The following is a 23,627-nucleotide window of genomic DNA, read 5'->3' as shown; positions in this document are numbered from 1 at the left end:
CCATCCAGAACTCTTTTCCTGAGTCTTAATAAAGAGGACTTTTCCCATCATAGTTTCTGACCTAATTGAGGGGAGCCAATCTCACCCACTTTATAAAGTTATATGTATCATTGTTAATAAACCCATCTTTATTTTTATTTATGTAAACCCTGTTAAGTAAACCTTGATCGGGGAAATGTGCCTTAATTTCCCTATTATTACATATTACTTGCCAGAGGAGGAAGATTAAATCTTTGTAAATGAAAGCAGGAGAGTTGAAGTCCACAGATTATGGTAGAATAGGGGAAATTCATATTTCTTGGACACAGAGGCAGTGTATTAGTGAATGAGGGCAAGATCAAAGGCCATTTTATGTATAAGTAGAGGTTGTGAAGAATTTAGCTCATGAAAGCTGATGAGGCTGAGGGACTGAGTGGTTAAGATATCTGAGGGAGAATACATATGTTGAAGCCCCCAAGTATGAAGCTAGGTGTTGGGAATGAGAGAAAATGTGTGAAGCAGGTATCGTACTTATTGAGGAAGTAAGGTGAGTAACCTGGGGTTCTGTAGACAAAACCTGCCACGTAGATATGAATAGCATGGCACTCAAAGGAAGAGAGGTTACTGAGTGATGGAGTTAGGGGGACAACCTCTATATCGCAGTAGGGAGTAGATGTTCCAACTTCCCCATTTCCTGTGAGCTGAGCGGAATGAGTGAAGGTTCAGCCGGTACTAGAAAGAGTGCCTAGAGAGCCTGTGTCATTAGGGTGGAGCATGTAAGTCTGGTAGATAGAAATAGAAAACGGAAGGATTTGAGGAAGAATTGAGGTCATTGCTTAAAGAACAGGCATTTCAGAGGGTACAGTGGAAGAGATGGGTGGAGTTAGATTGAGACTTTGGAGTAGGAGGGTTGAGAGGGATTAGAACAAGACTCAGGTGGTAGGGGTGTTGAATGGGGCTTGGATGATGTTACTTAGGAATTGAGTCATTGGGATGTGAAGAGTATGAGCTGATGTGAGAATATTCATCATTGAATGGAGGGTTCCAGTCCTTTTCCTTCCGACAAGCAAAGCAGGAGATGGGAGTCCTGAGGCAGGACTGTTCTTGGCACTCAAGGTTCTCTGCATCCCAGTTGGGAGAATGGGCTAGCAGCAAGAGGTGGAAGTTGCCTTGTGCTGACACTGATGGATGTGGTTGCTTTGAGGTGGGTAAAAAATTCTCTGCCTGGGTCTGAGCAGCCTTTCCTCAGGGGACTCACTGCACCCAGCAGAAGAGACTACCATGACATTTAATGTGAGGTAGATTATTTTGCATGTGTATATAAAACGATTCCTTTCTTTCTGGTTGAATAAAAGTATTAGGATGCACACACTCATCTGTAGGCTTACTGAAAATACTCTTGGGTCAACTCCAGTGGCAGACTGGAGGATGAGAATTCTTTTCCTGTTCTCATGTGGTTTGTGCTACTGCTAAGTCTCTATATTTTGAAAAAAAAATCATTCCATTTTCCTTAGCTTGAAGGCTATTGGTTGGTATAGTGGCAGCTATTAAATATCTTCATGGCTGTTTGTGGGTTCATGTTATTGTGTCTGGGTGCTGGTGGTTATTATTTTTATAATTATCATTATTGTTTTCATTTTGTTCAGCTGCCAAAGCTGTGCTGCATACAGGGGGCCACACCTTGGAGCCCTCCTTTGGCTGGTCTCTGTGGCTTTGGGCTCCTCCTTTGGATCCTGGCCTAATACTGGGAGGCAAGTGCTCCATTCAAAAAAGCCTCCTTGCACATCTTGTTAAACTTCCCTTCCACCCCTCTGGCTCAGGTAGCAGAGGGTCTCAGGAAAGTGCCATTCCTCAGCTGTCCCCTAAACCTGCCTCATGGCAGTTACTGATTTTCATCCATTTCAGGGAAACACTGCATATTTCCCTCTTTTCAGAGAGCAATGTATGAGCAGAAAGAAAATATTTAGAATGGTAAACATTCAGCGGCTGAGATTTTTATCTTCACGAAAGTGCTATATCAGAATTCCTAATCCCCTATATGATTCTTAATCCCCTGCCATATGCAGTGGGGGCATGATCAGTAGGGGTTAGGGTCAGGGATGGGAAGAGAGGATGTCTCTGAATATGGCTGAATGGCTGTAGCATCAACAGATAATCTTTTGACCTCACTCATGCTAAATCACAAGTTTAAAGGATAACTGAATGTTTAGATGCAGGGTTATTGTATATAGTTGTATTGGGCAGTTCTGCTGACTTCGACTTCTCCTTGTGGGGACCTTGAACACTGGACTTCCTAGTCACCAAGTTATTATATTGGAGTTGGAGATGGACAAAATGGGGTGTTGCTGCAGAATTAAATAAAATTTGTTGTTGGTGTTAACTTTAGAGAATTAGGAAGAATGATATTCTCTCTCTCTCTCTCTCTCTCTCTCTCTCTCTCTCTCCTCAAAACAATTTGTGATGTCATTAACTTAGAGAACTCCATGGTGTAGAAAATATCTCCATAGGTACAAATCAACATCTTGTATGAAACTTAAAATCTTAGACTATATGGGGAAATTTGAGATGAAATGAATTTCCCATGACCACACAGCTGGCATGTTTTAGAGGCAGGATTGGGAATATGGTATGGTGCAGTGGAAAGATGAATGGATTTGGAAGCAGAAGGTTATAGTTCTAAAGTTGGAAGAGGCCATCTAATTCACCCCCTTCATCATACAGAAGATGAAATAGCTCTAGATGGGATGTGTGACTTGCCCAGTGTCATAAGGCAGTAAGTAGAAGAATGAAATTTGAACCTTAAAATTCTGATTCCAGAACCAGTGTTTTAAACCTGTGTATGAATTCTGACTATTTTATCAGGCCGCAAGTACAACCTTGATGTGATATTTACTTTCTCTTGGCCTCAATTTCCCTTTCTGTAAAACAGTAGGCCTGTGTGGCCTCTAATGTGCCTTTCAATTCTATATCTTGCGTCCTATATTCTATCTTCAAATCCATTCATTCAGCAAGTATTTATTAATCATCTACTATCTGCCAGGTATAGGACTGCCTAGGCACTGCTGATAATTCAATTCAATAAACATTTATTAAGTCCCTTCTATGTGTCAGGCACTGTGCTAAATGCTGAGGATACAAAGAGAGACGAAAGATAGTCCCTGTTCTCAAGCAATTTACAACTTGATGGGGGATACAATATGCAAACAAATATATACTAAGCAGATTATATGAATGATAAATAGGAAATAATTAAAAGAGGGAGAGGGCTGGAATTAGGAAGGATTGGGGAAGGCTTCCTACAGAAGGAACATAAACAAAACCAGGGAAGTCAGTAGTCAGAGCAGAGGAGAGAGTGCATTCCAGACATCGATGGGGAGGGGGACTGGCAAGCCGGAGAAAATTCCCAGGCCAAGAGATGGAGCATCTTGTTTGACTGCTAGGAGGCCAGTATTATTGGATCAAAGAGTGAGGTGGGAGAAGACTGGAAAGGTAGGAGGGAAAAGTTACAAAGGACTTTTAATGCCAAACAGCAGTTTTTGTACTGGCTCCTGAAGGCATTAGGAAGCCTCTAGAGTTTATTGAATAGGGAATTAACATGATCAGACCTTTGCTGTTGCTGTAGTGGCTGAATGGAAAATGGATTGGACGTGAGGAGAGAATTGAGGCAGGCAGATCCACCAGCAGGCTATTGCAAAAATGAGGTGATGAGGGCTGGTAGTGGCACTGTCACAGGAGAGAAGGGAGTATGTTTGAAAGATGCTGCAAAGGTGAAGTATTGTCAGCATCTTGGATATGGGAGGAGATACTCGGGAGCTGAGGATGACTTTATAGTTTGGAAAGCTGAGAACTGGGCAGATGGTTGTTGACCTCCACAGTAGTAGGGAATGTAGGAGGCCAGGAGGATTTAGGGGAAGAGAGAGGGTTCTATTTTGGAGAAACTGATTTTTAGATGCTTCTTGGCCATCCAGATTGAGCTGTGTCTGAAAGGCATTTGGAAATATAATATTGGAGGTCAGGAGAAAGTAAAAAAAAACATTAACATAAATATAACTTATAGACAAGTTACATAATTAAGTAATAGAGGTGGTAAGGGCCTTAATAGTGGTTCTCTTATAAGTGGTAGCCCTTGAAATAAGCTTTGAAGGAAATAGGGAATTTTACAAGCAAGGGTGAAGGTGTGAGAGCTTTTTAGTCTTGACAAGGGGAGGAAGTGTTTGCAAAGACAGAAGGGGGGAGATGCAGTGTTTGTATATGCTGAGGATATGACTAGAGCAGAGAGTGAGTGAACAGGAGTATGGTATAAGAGACCATAGTAGAAAGAGCATGCTTTTTTGAAGTCAGAGGATATGGATTCAAATCCTATTTTCTACTTTACTCCTTGGATGGTGTTGGCCAAATCACTTAATGTCCATGAGTCTTACTTCCTTTATCTCTAAAATCAGGGGACATTACTAGATAACTTTAAATGTTCCTTTCAATTCCAAATCGATGAGCTGATAAACCTGTGTAGACAGGTTCAGGTTGTGAAGACCTTATGACTTTATCCACTATACCACACTGTCTTGTTTCTATTTGGTGTATTGAAAACTGTACTATGAAAACAGATCAGATGAAGATTAGGGCAGAAGGCTTTCTATTCTCATTGGTTTCTTGATTTTTTCATTCTGAGAGAGATTGTCTGTATTGACTAATATATGCTGGGGAGTGGGGGGTGAGGGAGGGAACCAGGTTGTGGAGAAACCTAAAACCGTCTTAAAAAAAACTCCAAAATCAATCACTATCTATTTTTATGGCTGGTAATTCTGGGGGAAGGATCAGGGCATTACTTTGCACAGAATGGAGACTTGCATTGCTCTCTTCTTTCCTTTTCAAAGAGGTGATGTATGCTAAAATAATAGCACTAAAAAGAAAAGCCTACTCTCCCCAAAGCAGAAGGGCGCTTAACTTTTCAGAAAGGGCCACTGGGGGGAAATCTGGAAATCAGAAATTCGATTGTAGGCCAAAAGGTAATTTTTTTTTTCATTCAAATGCATGTTTCAGTTTCAGCCTTTGTATCTGGGGGCAAATTGGTAACACAGAGACATCTTTGATGACTTCTGACATATTGACAAAGGAGTCTTGGAATGACAACCTGGGGACTGATGGAGGGGGGCACTGGTGAGGAGGGAAACATTTAAGAATACAAAGTGAGAGCCACTGTGCTTTCCTTCTCATCAATTCCAGCCATGGAGCGACTGCAGAATGTGTTTGGTAAAATAATGCTCAAAGACTAAAACAAATAAAGTTTAATAAACATATACTTCAACATTTCAACAGATGGCAACTCAGAGAGGAGCCTGAAGCAAGGGGAAAGCTTATACTTGCCTATCTTTTTTAATAACTGCATTTATTAAATGGCTATCCCTATTACAGACTCATGCTCAGGGGGGAAGAAGGGAGGGCTGAGCTGCAAGCTGGGAAAGAAGAGAATAGAAAAAGTCTGACCAACTAGAAATGGCAGAAGAAATGGATCCCAGGGCTCAGCCTTCCCAGAGAATTCTAGAACCTAGAGCTAAATGGAGACTTTAGCATTCATTGTACCCAAACCTCATCTGTTCATTGGAGAGAGGAGAAAGCTGCAGTTCAAACAGAGAATTTAACTTTCCCTGAGTCCAGTTTGCTCTTTGGATGGATGAGGAAACTCTGGTCCACAGAGAATTAACTGGTCCCTATTCCAGTCTGCTCTTTGGACAAAAGAAGAGACTGAGACACAGGGAGAAGTCATTTCCCCAAAGTGACATAATGAAGAGAATATAGCCGCGTCAGAGTTTATTTTTGTATGCTTATCACCTAGGATGGGTCAGGAACGTCAAAAAGTGGGGAAAAAAAACAAACAAAAAATGAAAACACAACTAATTTATCAGAGGATAATAATAATGGGAAAGCTTCCCTCTAGAACTGAAGTTCTACATCTGCCTTGGAATTTCCGTAATTGACCAATCCACACTCAAATCAAGATGTCGCCCTCATGATGTCTTTGGTCCTCCTGGAGAGTGAAGGTCCACCGCCAGTACTACCGCCACCACCACCACCAATAACAACGACTTACCATCTTAAAGAGTGGTCCAGTATTGCGAGATCAAGTAACTGAGCTTCTATGATTAAATATATTGTATAGATAAAGAAATGGAGGCACAGAGGCATCAAGTGATTGGTTCTGATTTATATAGCTAATAAGCTTCTGAAGAAGGATTCAAATCTAGCTCTTCTATGTAATAAAGCCAGTCCTCTTCTACTATCTTAACATCGTTCCCTCCCTCTACTCCCCAGGACAAACTTTTCCCCCAACAGCCCATTATAATGCCTGTAATTGTGTCATTAGAATTTAATTCATTTGGTTGAAGGTTTTGTTGCCTGTTAGAATGTAACTACCCCTGGGACGAATAACACATAACCAAAAATGAATGAACAAATGAATATAAAAGCATTTATTAATTTCTGTGTCAAACTTTATGCTTAATGTTAGGAATACAAATAGAAAAAATGACATGGTTCCTGTTCCCAAGGAGCTCACCGGAGGAAAATATATCAAAGAGTGGTCAAATATACCATGCTTAGAAACCCTGGAAAGTCTCAAGGGTACACAATTGGATGAGATGGTAAGACTCAGGGGTTCTTAGGGTACATCAGTAGATCTAATGACAATGGTATCAGAATTGTAATCTCAATGCTTCACTTATCAAAGTGTATTCCAACGTGATAGCTTTTACAGGATGAGATTCTGAGAATGAGACACTGGAAATATTAAGTAGGCACTTAATAAATGTTTATTAATTGATTGATTGATTTAAAGATCACTGCTGAGGAGTTAAGCCCCTGTGAGGCAACCTAGGTTGAGGGATTTGTCCAGTGAAAATATAGTCGAAGCACTTTGTGAATGTTAGAGTGATAGAATTGACTTTAAAATGGACATTTTAAATCACTAAAAATCATGGCAAGAACTGGGAGAAGAACAAAGACCAAAATGAAACAGGATTTTACCTTGGGGAAGCCTACACTCCTGCAATAGTCACACAACACATATTGAGATAAGTAAACATAGCATATGTATAAATTAATAGAATATCAATGGGACAGAGTCCTGATTTTTTTTTTCTTTTGGAGTAGTGAAGGGTGGGCAAACGGGGAAAAAACGAATATAGAAGATAACATGAACTATGTTTCTGAAGGAAAATAGGGGCTGCATGACGTGAGCACTGTAAGTATTCTGGCTCATTGCTTCTGCATCTCAAGGGCTAGGTTCAGGTTTCTTAGGTCTGGCCTCTTGAGAATCTACAATTCACCTTGGTGTGCTTTGGGTCAAAACATGAAGCCCAGATGTAAGAGGCAGAGAAGCCTCTAACTACAAATGTTCCCTAAACAGATTCCCTGCAACCAGAATGACACAGAATGTTAATGTCGTCAGGTCACCTCTATGCATACAGATTATAATACAGTAGGATGTGTTATAGGACAACTATTGAAGAGGTTTGGATATTCTACTGTTCAGATCATTTGCCATAAGACTTATAAAGAGGACTAATCAGATTAAGAATAATAGATATTGTGATGGGTTTCGAGTCCAGAAGAGTGAAGTTTAGACATTTACTAGGTATATGAACTTGGGCAAAGTCACCTAAACTCTGTCAGCCTCAGTCTCCTTATCTACAAAATGGAAATATTAATGTCATCTATTACATTTGGATCAAATTTTTACATATACATACAGAGAGAGAAAGAGAGAGAGAGAGAGAGAGAGAGAGAGAGAGAGAGAGAGAATGGATGACTTTAAACATTTTAAAGGGTCATACAGATTTTAGACATAATCATAGGAATAACAGTCATAAAATAACAATAATAAAAAGAACGATAACAGGAAAACAGCAGGCTTGTCAATATTCGAATGTTTCTTTTATTTCTTCGTTTTGAAATGTCCTCTATCCTTTGTTTTATCACTTTATATAATCTTATGATAGGATTATAGATTTTTCAAGGTAGAAGGGAATCTTCGACATTTTCTAATCTAACCTTTTATTTCATAGGAGAGAAAATTGAGGTCCAGAAAAGATTTAACATTTCTTGACTGTGTGACCTTGAACAAATTACTTAATTTCTCTGGGTCTCAGTTTTTTCATGTAAAATGTGGAGGTTACACTGAATAACTTATCAGATTCCCTTTACATAGATAGGAAATAAAAGCATTGGATTTGAAACTATGTCCTCTCACTCAAAGCCCAATGAATTTTTTTTTTTTCACTGCTTCATGCTTTCTCCCTTTTGTGGAAGAATTCGGAATAGATAGAATGTAAGTCTGCTGATTCCTGGACCAGAGCTCTTTCCATTACACTGTTCTGTCCCTGGAGCTTATCTTCCATTCTCATCCTCTCTGCAAACCATTTCTGACCAGGCCAACAATGAAAACAGAGAAGCTTTCTCCCCCTCTCTAGAGTGTCTACTCACTTTGATCCTTCATTTTTTGTGTGGAGGGAGTCCTGGCTTCTCAAATATTAAACCAGCAGAAAACAAGATCCAACAAGTTGTCATGCTAAAAAGGCTTCAAATCTGTTTTTGGCAACAAACTCTTTTTGCCTTCTGAGGACTAGTCTAGCTATGGATGAAAGGGGTCATCACCGTGATGCTGAGCATGCAGTAATGTATACTATGTGAGTGGTAATCCATGAAAGCAAGGAAAATACCAAAATACTCAAGGATTCTTACTTTTGCTCTTACAGAAGTAGTAAAAAAAAAAAGAGAAGACTCTAAGAATCACCATATTTAATGAACTCTATGTGTGTATATATGTATGTATATAGATAGATACATATAGATGTCCTTCGAGTAGAAGGCAAAAAAGGTCATAAAGTAATCATTGAAATATGGATATCCATTTGTCACTTGGCATGTTTATTAATTGTTTATAGCTTCCAGATGAACTGTAGAACTCAAGAAGATAAAGACCATGTCTTGTTATTTATTTATTTTTTGGAGAGAGTAAGGCAAGGCAATTGGTATTGAGTGACTTGACCAAGGTCACACAGCTAGTAAGTGTCAAGTGTTTTGAGGTTGGATTTGAACTCAGGTCCTCCTGACTTCTTCACTGGTTGCCTCGGATTATGTTTAGTTGACTTTTGTATCACCCACAGCTCTCAGGATATTATTCTGAACACTTTAGACACTCAAGAAATATTTAGTTATCACTTGATGGTGAATAAAACCCAGAGATTTGATTTTCACTTGCAAATAGAATAACCATACCTCCAAACTTGTGTTCTTCATTCACTTATTCACAAAATTATTTTTTAAGTTCCGACTATACACACACAAACACACATATACACATCAATAGACACACAGAGAGACAGACAGATAGATCACACATAGGTATATAGATAACAGAGACTGTGTGAGACTGGAAATACAAAGACAAAAGTGAAACAGCTTCTGACCTAATGATTATGTTGGGGTTGGGGGGAGTAGCCATATAGAGATAAGCACATGCAAATGTGTCATCTTTTAGGGGAGGATGGGACAAAGGAAGAGAGGAAGGTGGGGATATGAACAGGTCTCTTTCAATGAGTGGCACCTAAGCTCATCCTTAAAGAAAAGTAAAGATTCTAAGAGTCAGGCATGAGAAGAGAGCATGCCAAGCATGGGGGATGGACAGACCACACAAAGACATGGAAACACAGCGATGAGATCCACATTCTCCTTCTCTGCTCTCGCCATCTGTTTATCAGAATTTGTGCTGTCTCCTGCTCCTAGTAAAGCAGAAGCATTTTGTTCTTCTCTATTTTTAATATCAATAATTCAAAGATTGGTGGTTTTACTTTTGTAAGTACGTCCTTAACTCCTCCACAACTTAGTAAGTATGAAATATGAGTTTCTGTGCCCCTTCCTCTCCTTTCAACACCCCCCACCAAAAAAAAAAAATCTGATCATCATGTGATGAGATTCTCCCATCCTCAGCAGCTCTTTAATGACTCTCTCTCTCTTGCATTTGGGATATAATGCAAACTCCTCTGCTTGACATTCACAGCTCTTCACAATCTGGCTCCAACCTACCCTTTTCATCAGATTACCTATTGCTACCCACTTAGGCACAGTGTGCTAGAGCCAAAGTTCTTACTTGCCCTTCCCCACACCAGATATTCTGCCTCCTGCTTCTACACTCTTCCACTGGCATGTTCCCCATGCCTAGAATGTTCTGCCTCCTAATCTCCATCTCTTAAAATTCCTAGCTACATTTAAGGTTCAGCTCAAGTAAAGCCTCTTTGTCCCTCCAATAGTACTTTTGAACCCAAATTACTGGGGGAAGAAATCAAACTGATTCTCCTTCATAAAGGATTTTATTCTGCAATACCAGTGACATTTCTGTTACTGCCTAAGTCATGTTTTATTGCCTCTGAGTTAAGTTTAGAATTTCTGTTTTTCTGTGAAATCAATGGTCTATTCTTATGGCAAAGAAACCTGTTATCTCTGTCCCACTAGCTGTCCATTAAGGAAATCTGGTCTGTTCTGTCCTCCGAGGAAGCCTTGTTTCCTCTCCATGTATCATTAACCAAACTTGAAGGTGAAAACAGCCCCAAGATGGAAGGAGGGGTGGGTGCTGGCCCCACACACTCACTCTCCAGTCAACCATATTGGGGTTCTTGGTTTTTTCCTCCCATCTATGATGCTCCAGACCTTGTAACCAATAATATTGTTTTTTTCACCATCTATGATGCTAATTTTACAGTTGCCACTCCCCCATTTTATATACCAATGACCTGTAAGTTCATCTTCAGGGAATTTTGATAAGGAGGCTGAGACCCTTTTTGCTTTTTTTATTTTTTGAGGGGATAAGGCACGGCAACTGGGGTTAAGTGACTTGCCTAAGAACACATGGTTAGTAAGTCAGTAACTCCATTGCTTTTGGTCTACATAATTTTGTTTTAGAATCAACTATAATAAAAGCTTAAAATAGCCATAGCAGCTTCTGTGTGTGTGTGTGTGTGTGTGTATCTGTGTGTTGGTAAAACAAAACTGAAAACAAAGCAGGTACTCTTCAACTGGAGTATGATTGAAAATATTGTGGTAGATAAATACAATAGGGAAATAATAGGAATTGGAATTGGAAGGAATCTTACAGGAGATCTAGTTCAATTCTTTCATTTTACAGATGCGGAAAGTGAGGGTCACAGCAGTTGTGTCATCATTCTATATACAATGATTTGAGGAACCAAGATTCAGATTCCAGTAGGAGGATCAGAAGATATAAAGTTGACCCCAGAAGTCATTTTACAAATGAGGAACAGATGCCGATGGTAGTTAAGTGATTTGGTCATAGTTATAAGTGTAATAAGGAGCAGAGTCAGGCTCTGAATTGAGGCCCCTGACTCCAGAGACAGTGTTTTTTCCCTCTCTACTACTCTATCTTGCGTGTTCTGTTTCTTCAATTGATGCCCTTCCCACTTCATAAAGATGAATTTATGGCATTAATACAGTGTCAAGATAAAAGAATGGGCTTTTATTAAACAGCCACTATGGGCAGACACTGTTCTAAACACTGAGAATATGAAAAAAGGCAAAAAAAGTGGAATATTATCATGTTATGGAAAGTGCTGAATACAAAGGAATTATCCTAAGAATTACTTTAACTGATACAGAGAGAAATGAAACCCAACAAGCAGTGCCCCAAACGTCTATAATAATAGAGATTAATAAAAAAGAAGCAATGAACAATTGTACTGACCAATCTGGAGTATAGAAAAGAGATGGAAAAGAATCTTCCCTCTTTTTTTCTTAGTAGAAAAGTGGGGGGGATATGGTTATGGAATAGTCATTGAGTGCTTGGTTTTGCTTAACTGTTTTTCTTTGCCAAAGTAGAGACTCATTTTTACGTGGTTTATTTGGAAATGACTTCAGTATGAAAACCAAATATATTAATATTATGTATGAAAAGAAAAAAATAAAGTGCAGATTTTCTGGGTGTCGATGGGAAAGGGTAATTGGGATTCATAGAGTCTTGAATAATCAACCAGATTCCCTTGTCCACATTCCAGCTTTCACTTGTAATGAGATGTTCCCAAAGAACTATGAATCAGGCATTTGTTCTTATAAAACAACAACAAAAACAAAACAACCTGTTAATTTAAGTTGCTAAGAGGGATGGCAATTTTAAATCTCACTTCTGAGATCTGATTAAAAAAAAAGCATCATGCATCTGAGATGTCATTACTGAAAAGAGGACATTTAGAACCCTGTCATTAGTGAATTTTAAATGTAATTCCCCAGAAATATATTATGCCATTAGACACAATTGATAATATGAAACTGACTTCATTCCTTGCAGGGATAATAAGCAAAATGAAGTGAGAGTTGGGGGTAGAAATTGGGCAGCCACCCTTATTGAGTATGGGTAAATCATTAGTTTCTTTGATAAACCACTCTCAAATTGAAGTTTAGATATACAAAGAGGTTGACAAAGCTTCGGAAAACAATGTTCCTTTAAAGGAAAGATAATGTTTCCAGTAAAGTTGCTTAAAGCATTTTATCTCTGGAAAATTTAAAAAACCTTTTTGTTTTCTTTTTAAACTGATAAAGAAGTGTGAGTTTTTCTGCCTCCCTTTCCGCTCTTCCCACTCCCCAAAACACACTCTTCCTCAAAAATGGAAATCAGTTTTTACTGAGACTCCCAAAGGTAAAAATGTTTAAAGTGGGAGAGGGATTTTTTTTTAACTGTACCTATTGCCTGTTACAGACATAAGGAACATTGCCCTTCTGTCCTCAAGCTATTTGCAGCTTATTATCATGTTCAACATACCCAGTGCCTGGCAGGATGGAGATTAGAGGTCCTTAATATTCATTTCATAGCGAAACATCTCATTCAGTTTTGGAATGGGTGCTGCAATATGGGGGTGTGATGGATCGACTTAAAGCCTCTGAACTCTGGTGATTCATCTGAAATCATTTTTTGATATGTGTTTGATTTGTCATATTGATCTCACTGTTTCTCTTTCTTTGTGAGAAAAGAAGTCCTCAAATCTCATCGTAGGGAATGAAAAACTCCTCTGGTTTTAGCCTTGGCTGCCTCGTGATATTTATTTTGACAACCAATGCAAAAACTAAAAAAACAAAAAATTCAAGTCAGCTGAGCACCTAACCTAGGTGTGTTCGAAAAACTTGGAGGAGAGGCTGATTACTTTTTCATTTATGTTTTGGGGACATATAGGCGCGGATCAAATCAAGTCACATTAATTCAGCCAATATTTATCAACAACTTATTATGTGCCTGGCATTGTGGTGAATTCTGAGGATATAAAAGAAATGAAAGAGACAATTCTTACTCTCAAGAAGTTACTTTTGAGGGGCAGCCAGGTAGCACAGCGAGTAAGAGCACCGGCTCCAGTGTCGGGATGACCTGGGGATCGAGTCTGGGCTCTGACACTTATTACCCACCCAGAAACACCTGGCCATGTAACCTTGAGCAAATTACTTAACCCCAATTGCTGAGGGGCGGCCAGGTGGCTCAGCAAGTAAGAGCACCAGCTCCAGTGTCATCCAAGGATGACCTTGGGATGGAATCTGGGCTCAGAAACTTAGCACCACACCCAGAAATAAGTGGCTCTGTAACCTTGAGCAAGTTACTTAACCTGGAGTGCTTTAGAAAAAAAAAAAGTTACTTTTGAATGGGTTAGGGGATGTGAAAACAAATTGGGAGATAAGGAAGGCTTTTTGAAAACCAAAGCATTAGCATCTAGGCAGGGCCTACAGAAGGCCTCCCAGAGTAGGTGGAATTTGTGCTAAATCTTGAAGGAAGTCAGTGGAAATATGAGGTGGAAATGAGGGGTAGAGGATTCAAAGAATGGAGGGCAGCTAGCACAAAGGTGAAAAGAAGGGAAATGGAGTATTATGTTTGAAGAACTGCAAAAAAGCCAACATCGCTTAAATGTATAGTGCCCGAAGGAGAGTAAGGTGTAAGCAGACTGGAAAGGTGGAAGGGACCAGATTATAAAGAACTTTAAATGGCAAACAAAGGAGTTTACATTTGATTCTGAAGGTATATAGGAAGTCACTAGTGCACATTGTATGTCTTTGGGCATTGGGGTGTGTGGCATGGTAATATGAATATTCTGTCACTGAATGGAGGACAGACTTGAAGGGAGGGGATGGGATGTGGGAAATTATTTTGACCCTTTCGGATCTATGATCCCATGCCCATATATGGAAAACAATCTTTGATACTGAATAGATTTTGCTCCTCCATTTCTCCCTCACTTTTTACACCTTGACTGCTTTATATTTTGTTTTCTAAACTGGAAATTATTTCTGTTTTCTCAATAGACTGGAAGGAAAGAAAAAGGAGATCCTCTAAACATTGCTATTGATAAGATGACCAAGAAAACGAGAGATCTAAGGAGACAGGTACTGTTTGTTCCCTCAAGTGCATGATAATTCCTGGTGATGCTGGGAATGTCCTTCTCTGGGGCAGCCAATACTTGTGGCAGAGTATTTGGCTATTCCCAGTACTGGCTGCACAGAAGTAGAATGACATCTCTATATGTTTATTGGTACCCAGACTGCTAGTTGGGAAGGAAAAAAAAATGGCATTGTGATGATCCTTGCTTTTTGGGACTCCTGAGAGTTGGTCCCCAAGGAGAAGGGATTATCCTTGGGTCTAATCTTTGGTGATTATCTATCTATCTATCTATCTATCTATCTATCTATCTATCTATCTATCTATCTATCTATCTATCTATCTGTCTATCATTTATCTATCTATCATTTATCTATCTATCTGTCTATCATTTATCCATCCTTCATTTTATTCATTAATCTATTTCTTTATCCATTCATCCATTTATCTATTTGCATTTGTTTATTTTTTTTTTAAATTGACAAAAGTATTGCCAGCAATGCCCCACCTCACCTTTCCAACACTGTTTAACCTGCACCTAGGTGCTTTTATGTTTTGGGGAACATATAGGTGTGGGTCAAATCAAGTCACATTAATTCAGCCAATATTTATTAACCACTTATTATGTGCCCGCTATTGTGGTAAATTCTGAGGATATAAAAGAAATGAAATAGACAATTATTACTCTCAATAACTTACATTTGAATAGGTTAGGGGACATGAAAACAATTTGGGAGATAACAAGATTCTCCAGATTTTCCAGTATTTCAATAGATGTATCAGAGAGGACACTGATATCCACTTATATTTTGGGGGAGGGGAGGAGGCATGGGAAAGACATATGATTTTATTGGTTTGGGGAGCTCCTGGTGAAGAAATTCCCTCCAACAATGCTGACTGGCAAATGCTTAGCAACATATAATTTTAGAAAACTTCCTGAGGAACTTAGAAGTTAAGTGTCATGGCTAGGGTTAGAAAGACTTGAATGAAAATTTTCCAAGTCTGAGGCTAGATCTCAACCCATGATGTCATACTGCATGTGGACGATTAGCCCATAGTTATAGCCTTGCTAAAAAGTATCATACGAGTTAATTCCTATTAAAATGGTATTCACTGCTAATGATTTAATGTTAACTTTACTAGAATATTTGCATTTTTTACAGGTTTATCACATTTTAATTTAAAATGATGAATCTTCGGTATAATGGAAAGTGACTTCTTGCTGGAGTCACATGTACTGGCTTGAAATCTGGGCTTTGCTACTTATAAGTTTTGTCTTTGGAAAAGTGATTTTATTTTCCTTGGCTTTTCTTTGTTTGTTAAAATAAAATAAAATACAGTAACTAAATGTTTTATAAAGACTTAGGACTTTCAAAACACTTTAAATTTATTATCTGATTTTATTCTCACAATAACCCTGTAAAATAGGTTCTGTTATTTTCATCCTCCTTTTTAAAGATGAGGAAAAACAGTTTGAGAGAGGTTAAATTACTTGTCAGAGTCATATGGTTAGTAAGTTTCTGAGGCAGGATTTGAAATTCAGTTTTCTTGACTATAAATACAATTTTCTATCCGCTACAGTCTGGGCATCTAGGTGGCTCAGTGGATAGAGTACTCATCCTGGAGTTAGGGAGACATGAGTTCATATCCAGCCATAGACACTATCTGTGTGACCCTAGGCAAGTCACTTAACCCCGCTTGTCTCATCAGTAAAATGCCTGCGTTTTTCATGTAAAATGAGCTGCAGAAGGTAATGGCAGACCACTCCAGTATCTTTGCCAAGGAAACTTCAAATGGGGTCATGGAGAGTTGGAAAGAATGAAAGTGACTGAACAACAATTCGCTATTTTCACCAGTCTATCAGAGTTAATAGCACAAACTCATGTTAAAATATCTGCTTAAACAATTTCCTTGTAACGCCCCATGCGTTATTGTTATTAGTTGCTTATTTCAGTTCATAAAATCTTAGCTCCAGAAGATTTTGACAATCTGATGTCATGTAGTGTGTGTCATATTTAGGATTAAACCTAGGTCAACGGAATCCAAATCCAATATCCCATACAGGATATCACTGCTGACTTTAAAAGAGAGGATTGAATTAAATGACATCTTGTCTTCTACCTCTATACTCTTATAAATCTCAGGCTTTAATGATATTAATGTAGGGGGAATTATCTTTGGAAGTAAAGATATACTTGGAATGATGGGATTTTATGGTTAGAAGCATCTATAGTGCCATCAAGTCAAGCCTATACTTCAAAAGGAAGTATATCATGCCTCAAGTATTCATGTAGTCTGTACTTGAAAACCTCCAATGAGGGGTCCCCACCACCTCTCTTTACAACCCATTTCACTTTTGAATAGCTCTAAATTCCATGAAGATTTCTATGACACCAAACCAGAATTTGTTCTTTTGCAATCTGCACCCCCTCCTCCCCCCCCCCCACACACATACACAAACACTTCCCATAATTCCCAATTCTGTTCTCTGTGACCGAAGAGAAAAAGTGTAATCTTTAGGCCATGGAGAATTCACATTTGGATTCAGGTAACCTAGGTTTAATCCTAACTATGACATTACTACATGACACCAGAAAGCCATAATATTTTTGAGCTAAGGCTTTATGAACTGAAATAAGTGACTAATAAAACTAACCGATGGGGTGTTACAAGGACGTTGTGTAAGTAGATTCTAAGGGTTCTGTGGATAGATTACAGGGAATCTCTGAACTTGAATGGGATAAAATGACATCTTTATATTAGCTAACTTCTAACTGAAATTTAACATTTTCTTTAATTATTTAAACACATTATTCTGAGAAGAGGTTGATGAAAGGCCTCACCAGAATGCCAAAGGAGTATATGACACATACAAAAATGAGATTCAAATGAAGCATTTTCTGATTCAACAGAATGTGTAGGATTTCAGCAAATAAGCACTAGCAATAAGTTTCACCATGTACACCATGGAATCAAGAAGATGAGCTAAAATTTATCCTCAGACATATCCTAACTGTGTGACCTCAGACAAGCCACTTAATCTCCATCTACCTCAGTTTCCTCAATTGCAAATTGGGAGATATAATAGTTTCCAGCTCCCAGAATTGTTTTGAGGATCAGATTAAGAATTTGTGAAGCTCTCAACACATATAATGTGCTATGTGCCTAGCACACAGTAGGTACTGAATTAGTGGTTATTTCTTTTCTTCCTACTCCTAAATACAGTCTTCTCTTAATGGGGAAGGGTCTTAAATCAATTTAACAAAGTTTTATGAAGCACTTACAGTATAAAATTATTTTGGGGAGAGGGGTACAAAGATAAGTAGTCCCTAAAATCAAGAAGTTTATATTATTACTATTTAATTTTATTTTTTTATTTAATCAGAGCAAGGATAGGATCATAAATACAATCAGAAGTATCTCAGGAAACTATTCTCTTAATAGACCTAGTCCTTTCTAGAAATATGAAGTCCTGAATCCAGGAAAAGTATCATAAGTTTCCCTAACACAACTGATACTTGTGGAAGGTGATTCAGCTATTTAAACCTGCTATCAACTGCTTTCTTACTGGTTATTATATAGCACATGGATGGAGAGATGTGACTTCATTAGAGGAATTTCTTCAGGAAATCCAAACAGTCTTATTTTTCGTCTAAAACATCCAGAAAACCTAAAGTCACAACAGTTAGCCAGTTTGTTTAAATATACCAACTTCTAGTAAAATTTCTCCCTCCTTAAATACCCCATGGAATATGTTGTCCCTACACATTGCTACAAGTCCTAAGCATCTTAACTATGGTAGTTATATAGCTTTTCTACACCACAGAGCTGAAGAAATTGTCTTCCCTGACCATGGTTCCGACAGCTTCTTTGATAAGCCCTAATATCTACTGGGGATATTGATTTATTTTCTAAAAGAGGGAGGAGATTCTTCCTGAATGATGGCCCAAAGCTTAGCACTTGTAACCTATTCTGCACCGTCTTTACATACAACCCTAAACAATACTTATGGGTTGTCAGAATGACTCTTCTGAGGCCCTGCAAGATTTTTCAGTCACCATAGAAATAGTTCATTGTGATCAATAGATTGAATTTACTGAGGAAGGAAAGCAGACTAAGTTATTTTTTAAACATTTTCACTACCAAGTATATGTACTGAAATAGAAATACATAGAATCCTGTACTCCCTACTGAGTTCTGGTTAATTGAGGTGCTATTTTGCCATATTAAAGGGAAAATTACAATGATTAAAGATTGTCATTTGGGACTGATGGGCACATTTCCTGGGCAGTAAATTAAACCCAATGTGGTGAGCAATGGCAGGCTGAAATCCTCCAAGGAGCATTTTATTTGGAATTTAAAAATTGATTTGCAGGAAAATAATGAACTGCCAAATGTAACTATTATTTCTAATCTTAGAACTGCATGCACAGTGTGCCCTGTTTCTGAGCTATTGTCACTGCTGTAAATCTGGAACTAAACCATGATGGGAACTGGCTTTGTGCTTGCCTGAGTACTGAGAGGTCCACATGGCCTACGGATCACTTGGAGTGGACTTAGGGCCTACAAGCTGTTTCTCCTTTTCCAGCAACAATGGCCTACCTGTTAATACTATTTTAGGCAGTATCTCTTTTGGTTTCGATCAAAACTAGTTAATCATAGTCAATTTTTTTATTTTTTTATTTTTTGAGGGGAGAAGGCAAGGCGATTGGGGTTAAGTGACTTGCTCAAGGTCACACAGCTAGTAAGTGTGTCAAGTGTGTGAGGTTATATTTGAACTCAGGTCATCCTGACTCCAGGGCCAGTGCTATATATATTCACTGTACCACCTAGCTGCCCCCAATTAATTTTTGAAATTTGGTTTTTTAATCTTATTAATTATTAAAATAAAATATAGGCTCTTAAATATTCCTGTGCAAGTCCAATATAAGAAATTCTAATAACTAGCCTTTTTAGTACTTTGTGCTCATACCCACCACGGACAATGAGGTGAACTCAGAAGAGCCCTGAACTTTTAGTCAAAAGATTTGAGTTCAAATCCTGACTTACCTATTTACTTCTGCGATCTTAGCCTAGTTATTTTCTTTTGGACTCAGTTGGCTCACATGCATAATGATGTGATTACACTCACGGTGACTATAGACCCCCTCATACCTCTCTATGTATGATCCAAGAACAAAAACCTTCTAATAACAAAATCCCATTGGATCAGAATGTCAATAAATAGCATAGCCAACAAGTAGACAATACGAGCTGTTATAATAATGGCTGAATTATTTTGCTGAAGTCATGTAGCAGGATGGAAGCTTCAGATGCCATTGAGGTTCAGTCCCTTGTCTTTAACCAGGACTGTGCCTAGACAATACCTGGTCAATTGAGAAGTCCTCTTTTTAAACCCTGGGATCCAGAATGATTTCCACATGCCTCTTTTGTCCCTCCTGCCCCCAACCTCTGATTCATTGTCTTAGATTCTTAATGGAGAGAAAATACTCATAAAATGTCATGAAAATACCGTAGACAGACATGGAGGGAAATAGATTTGGAAATCTGCAGGTGGTACTTCCATAAGCTAACCCTGTCTGTTCAGAGATCTGGGAAAGAGCAAAATACACAGATCTGCAGAAATTTTGCCCTGGATATTTTGGGAAGCCTTTCCGCTCTAGGATGCAGGAGTGAGTGGGTTGTACTTACTGGGTCTTCTGAGCAACTACGGTATCTGTACTAGGGAAGGAGGCCTAATACTTGCTTATGACACGATATTGACTTCTAAATCTCTACCTCAGACATTCTTGTTGGCCTATTTCTTCCCGGATTCCTTTAAAAAAAAAGAGTGAAAAAAGGTACTAATCTGTTTATTCATTGTCTGTCTCAAGACACTTTTTAGAAGCCTTCTAAGGCATTTAAATAAAAGATATTCAAATCCATTTTCTTACACCTTTCTCTGATGGGGCCACTTATTTTTAGAATTCATTCTAACAAATGGTTTGTTTAATAATTAATATCTTCAATTTTATTTTCCCTTATAAGCACATAAAATACTTTGTGAATGTCAGTTAAAAATAATATTGGAGGAAAAAAAACATACTTTACACTGTGTGTTAGGGGATAGCGATTGTGTCCTTTCTGCAGAGTTGTTCTCATGGGACATAGTTCAGGGTCAGGCTACTGGGCTATGATCAGAAACAAGGAGATCAAGTTATTGTGGGATATAAGGCAGGAAATAGAAAGTAAGGTCAGGAATAAAGGAATTCAGACTCACAAAATTGTAGTTAGATCTATAACCAGGTCATGGCTGCTGGGGCAATGTCTAGGATATTGACCTTCCAAGGTCAATAATCCTTCCTCAAAGGGGACCCATTTCTTTCTTAGAGTGGTCCAAATTCTATTATCTTTGCAATTTGAGGTTTACATTTTTCATGTAATAGAACTTCACTGCCTTGTCCATCTAACATCCAAGCTGCCATAACCATGTGGTCCTGTGGCAAATGAGCCTGTCTCCTCATTCCCAAACCCCTTCTTTTAATACATGCATATCTCTGGAGAATAGGCAAACCCCTTCTTAGAGTACAGATACTACCATAGTTGGATAGTCTTCTGCTGCTGGACTCTTGCATAGTTCTGTGCTCTAGGCCCTTCCACTGTCCAGTATCCTGAAGTCCTTGATTGCACTTTCTTTTCCTCCTTGCCCCAGGTTCATGAATTCTTAGTTATGCCTTTAGGAGTATATCAAACATCATTCTTCAGTGTCTTAGGTTAGGAGAAGGACAGAGACCTTATCAGATTTTAAGGTCATGAATAGAGAATAATGCATCTTCAATGCACTATTCAAAGGGTTAAACCTGATCCAACTGAAACTATATCTTACATTATCTTATCACACTCTGTTAGTTTCACCAAAGAGCCATGGCCCAATAGCCTTGTGAGATAAGGAGCCACATAGTTATCTGGTTGATTTGCACAGCTATGTGGTGTCCTTGTGGAAAGAATGCTGAGCCTGGAATCCAGAATACAGGTTCAAATCCAGCCTCAGACATGTACTGGCTGATTCTGGACAAGTCAGAACCTCTGTGTGCTTCACACTCCTTCTCTGTAAAACATTGTGAAAATAAAATGAAATATTGGTAAATTGTTTTGCAAATCTTAAGACACCACCAAGTGATAACTATTATCAGATAGTTTTAGACAATGTTAATTTGTGTTTGTTGTTAATCACATTGCTGTATATTAATTAGCAATCCTTATTTTCCATGGGGTCAGAGCCTTAGCCTCACTGTACATTAAAGCTGCTTTCTATCCTTGCCTTCCAAACTAAGCTTCCATCTTAGGTGATTTACTGTAGAATGTGGCATGGGCCATGGTGCTTCTCCCACTTGTACCTTATTTCCCTCACTTGGGAAATTAAAGGGTTGAACCAAATCATGATACGTAAGAATTTCTGAGTTGAAAGGGATTACAGAAGCCACAAGAAAAGTTCAACCGCTGCTCAATGAAGATTCTGCTTTAAATTTAACATGCCCAGAAAATTACCATCCTGTCATTTACTGGAGACCACCAAGATAAGGGAACACACTTTAGATAGCTATACTTATTAGAAAGTTGTTCTTTTATTCTTCCTTATATTTTGGAGACAACTAAGGTATTCATTAGAGAGAGTGGACTGGAAGACAGGAAGACGTGAATTCAAATCATGTCTTAGACATTTACTAGCTGAATTATCCTGGTGAAATCACTCAACTTCTATGAGTCTCAGTCTTCTCATCTGCAAAACTGGGAAAATAATAGCACATACTTAAAGGGTTGTTGTATGGATCAAATGAGATAACATTTATAAGATACTCTGAAAATCTTCAAGCACTGTACAAAAGTAAACTATTAAACAAATAAATGAACAACTCATCATTGGTGGTCAGCATTCTAGTGATCAGCTTCTTATCCCTTAACTATGTTGCTCACTGGACAAAACATGCACAGACCATTACCAGGGCTTTACACAATGTCTTTATATTTTGGAAGGCCAAAACAATTTTTTTTTCAGCAAACCTACTTAAGATGCTTGATTTCTGATAGATAGATAGATAGCTGGATAGATAGATAGATAGATAGATAGATAGATAGATAGATAGATAGATAGCTGGATAGATAGATGGCTAGATGATAGACAGATAGACAGACAGATAGATGGATGGATGAATAGATAGATGGATATATGATAGATAGAGAGATGGACAGACAGATAGATAGATAGGTAGCAATATACTTTATCATTCCCTAACTTATTCCCCACTATGTATGTAGTATGATAGTCTAGTAGCTATTCATGTATGAGAAATCCCCATCTTCATCCCATGCCATGCCCAAAGAACTTGTATGTCATGTGTTCCTTGATTTACTTGTCAGACTAGATGACAAAAACAAACATTCTAATGAACCATTAGAGGTGACACTATTAATGATAGAATATGTCTTAGAGTGTTTGTGGGCTTAGAGATTTTCATCTTAACAGGGATGTCGTCAGTGTTTTAACTCAAGGAAATAGATCCAATGGTGGTATTTCCAGGCACCACAGCAGACCAGCAGGGCTGATGAATTGAGCTTATGAGAGCTTGGTCTACTTCTCTAATCATATTACTTGGACAGTTAACTGTAGTTAGATAGGAAATCAGCCTTCAGGAAACCAGGTTTCTAATTTCATCTTTGTCACCTTTTGGATAAATGACCCTAGGCAAATCATTTTTCCCATCCCATTCTTAGTTTCCTTTCCTGTAGGATGGAGAAGTAGGGTTAGATGGTCTCTTTTTTTTTTTTTTTTTAAGCAATTGGGGTTAAATAACTTGCTCAAGGTTACATGGCCAGTTATTATTTATGGGTGTGGTGCTGAGTGTCTGAGCCCGGGATTTGATCTCCAGGTCGTCCCAACACTGGAGCCGGTGCTCTTACTCGCTGAGCCACCTGGCCACCCCTAAGCAATTGGGGTTAAGTAACTTGCTCAAGGTTACACGGCCAGGTGTTTCTGGGTGGGTGCTAAGTGTCTGAGCCTGGGATTCGATCTCCAGGTCTTCTCAACACTGGAGCCGGTGCTCTTACTCGCTGTGCTACCTGGCTGCCCCTAGATGGTCTCTTAATCCCTAAGAGTCTTGATATACTGTGAGATTCAGAGCAGCGATGAAAGGGGTTTTACTCATACTGGGACTCCAGGGACCCTGGAATTGGCCCTTTGTCTTCTCAAAAAAAAAAA

General features: G+C 38.6%; 1 protein-coding gene across 3 annotated transcripts in view; it reads left to right on the top strand.

The window, feature by feature from the left end:
• CTNNA2 (catenin alpha 2) overlaps positions 1-23,627 on the top strand; it is a 1,588,763-nt gene that overhangs the window by 1,221,912 nt on the left and 343,224 nt on the right. For all 3 annotated transcript variants that reach the window (XM_069065925.1, XM_069065916.1, XM_069065933.1), the window contains exon 8: positions 14,320-14,400. In XM_069065925.1, the coding sequence (XP_068922026.1) occupies positions 14,320-14,400 (81 nt within the window). The remainder of the gene's footprint in view (positions 1-14,319; positions 14,401-23,627) is intronic.

This window comes from Petaurus breviceps, unplaced genomic scaffold (genome assembly GCF_028583685.1).
Source record: "Petaurus breviceps papuanus isolate PSGF00001 unplaced genomic scaffold, PetGlider_PUasm1.0 139, whole genome shotgun sequence".
NCBI lineage: Eukaryota > Metazoa > Chordata > Mammalia > Diprotodontia > Petauridae > Petaurus > Petaurus breviceps.
Note: the sequence above shows the minus strand (reverse complement) of the source record. Positions and strands in the feature narration are given on the sequence as shown.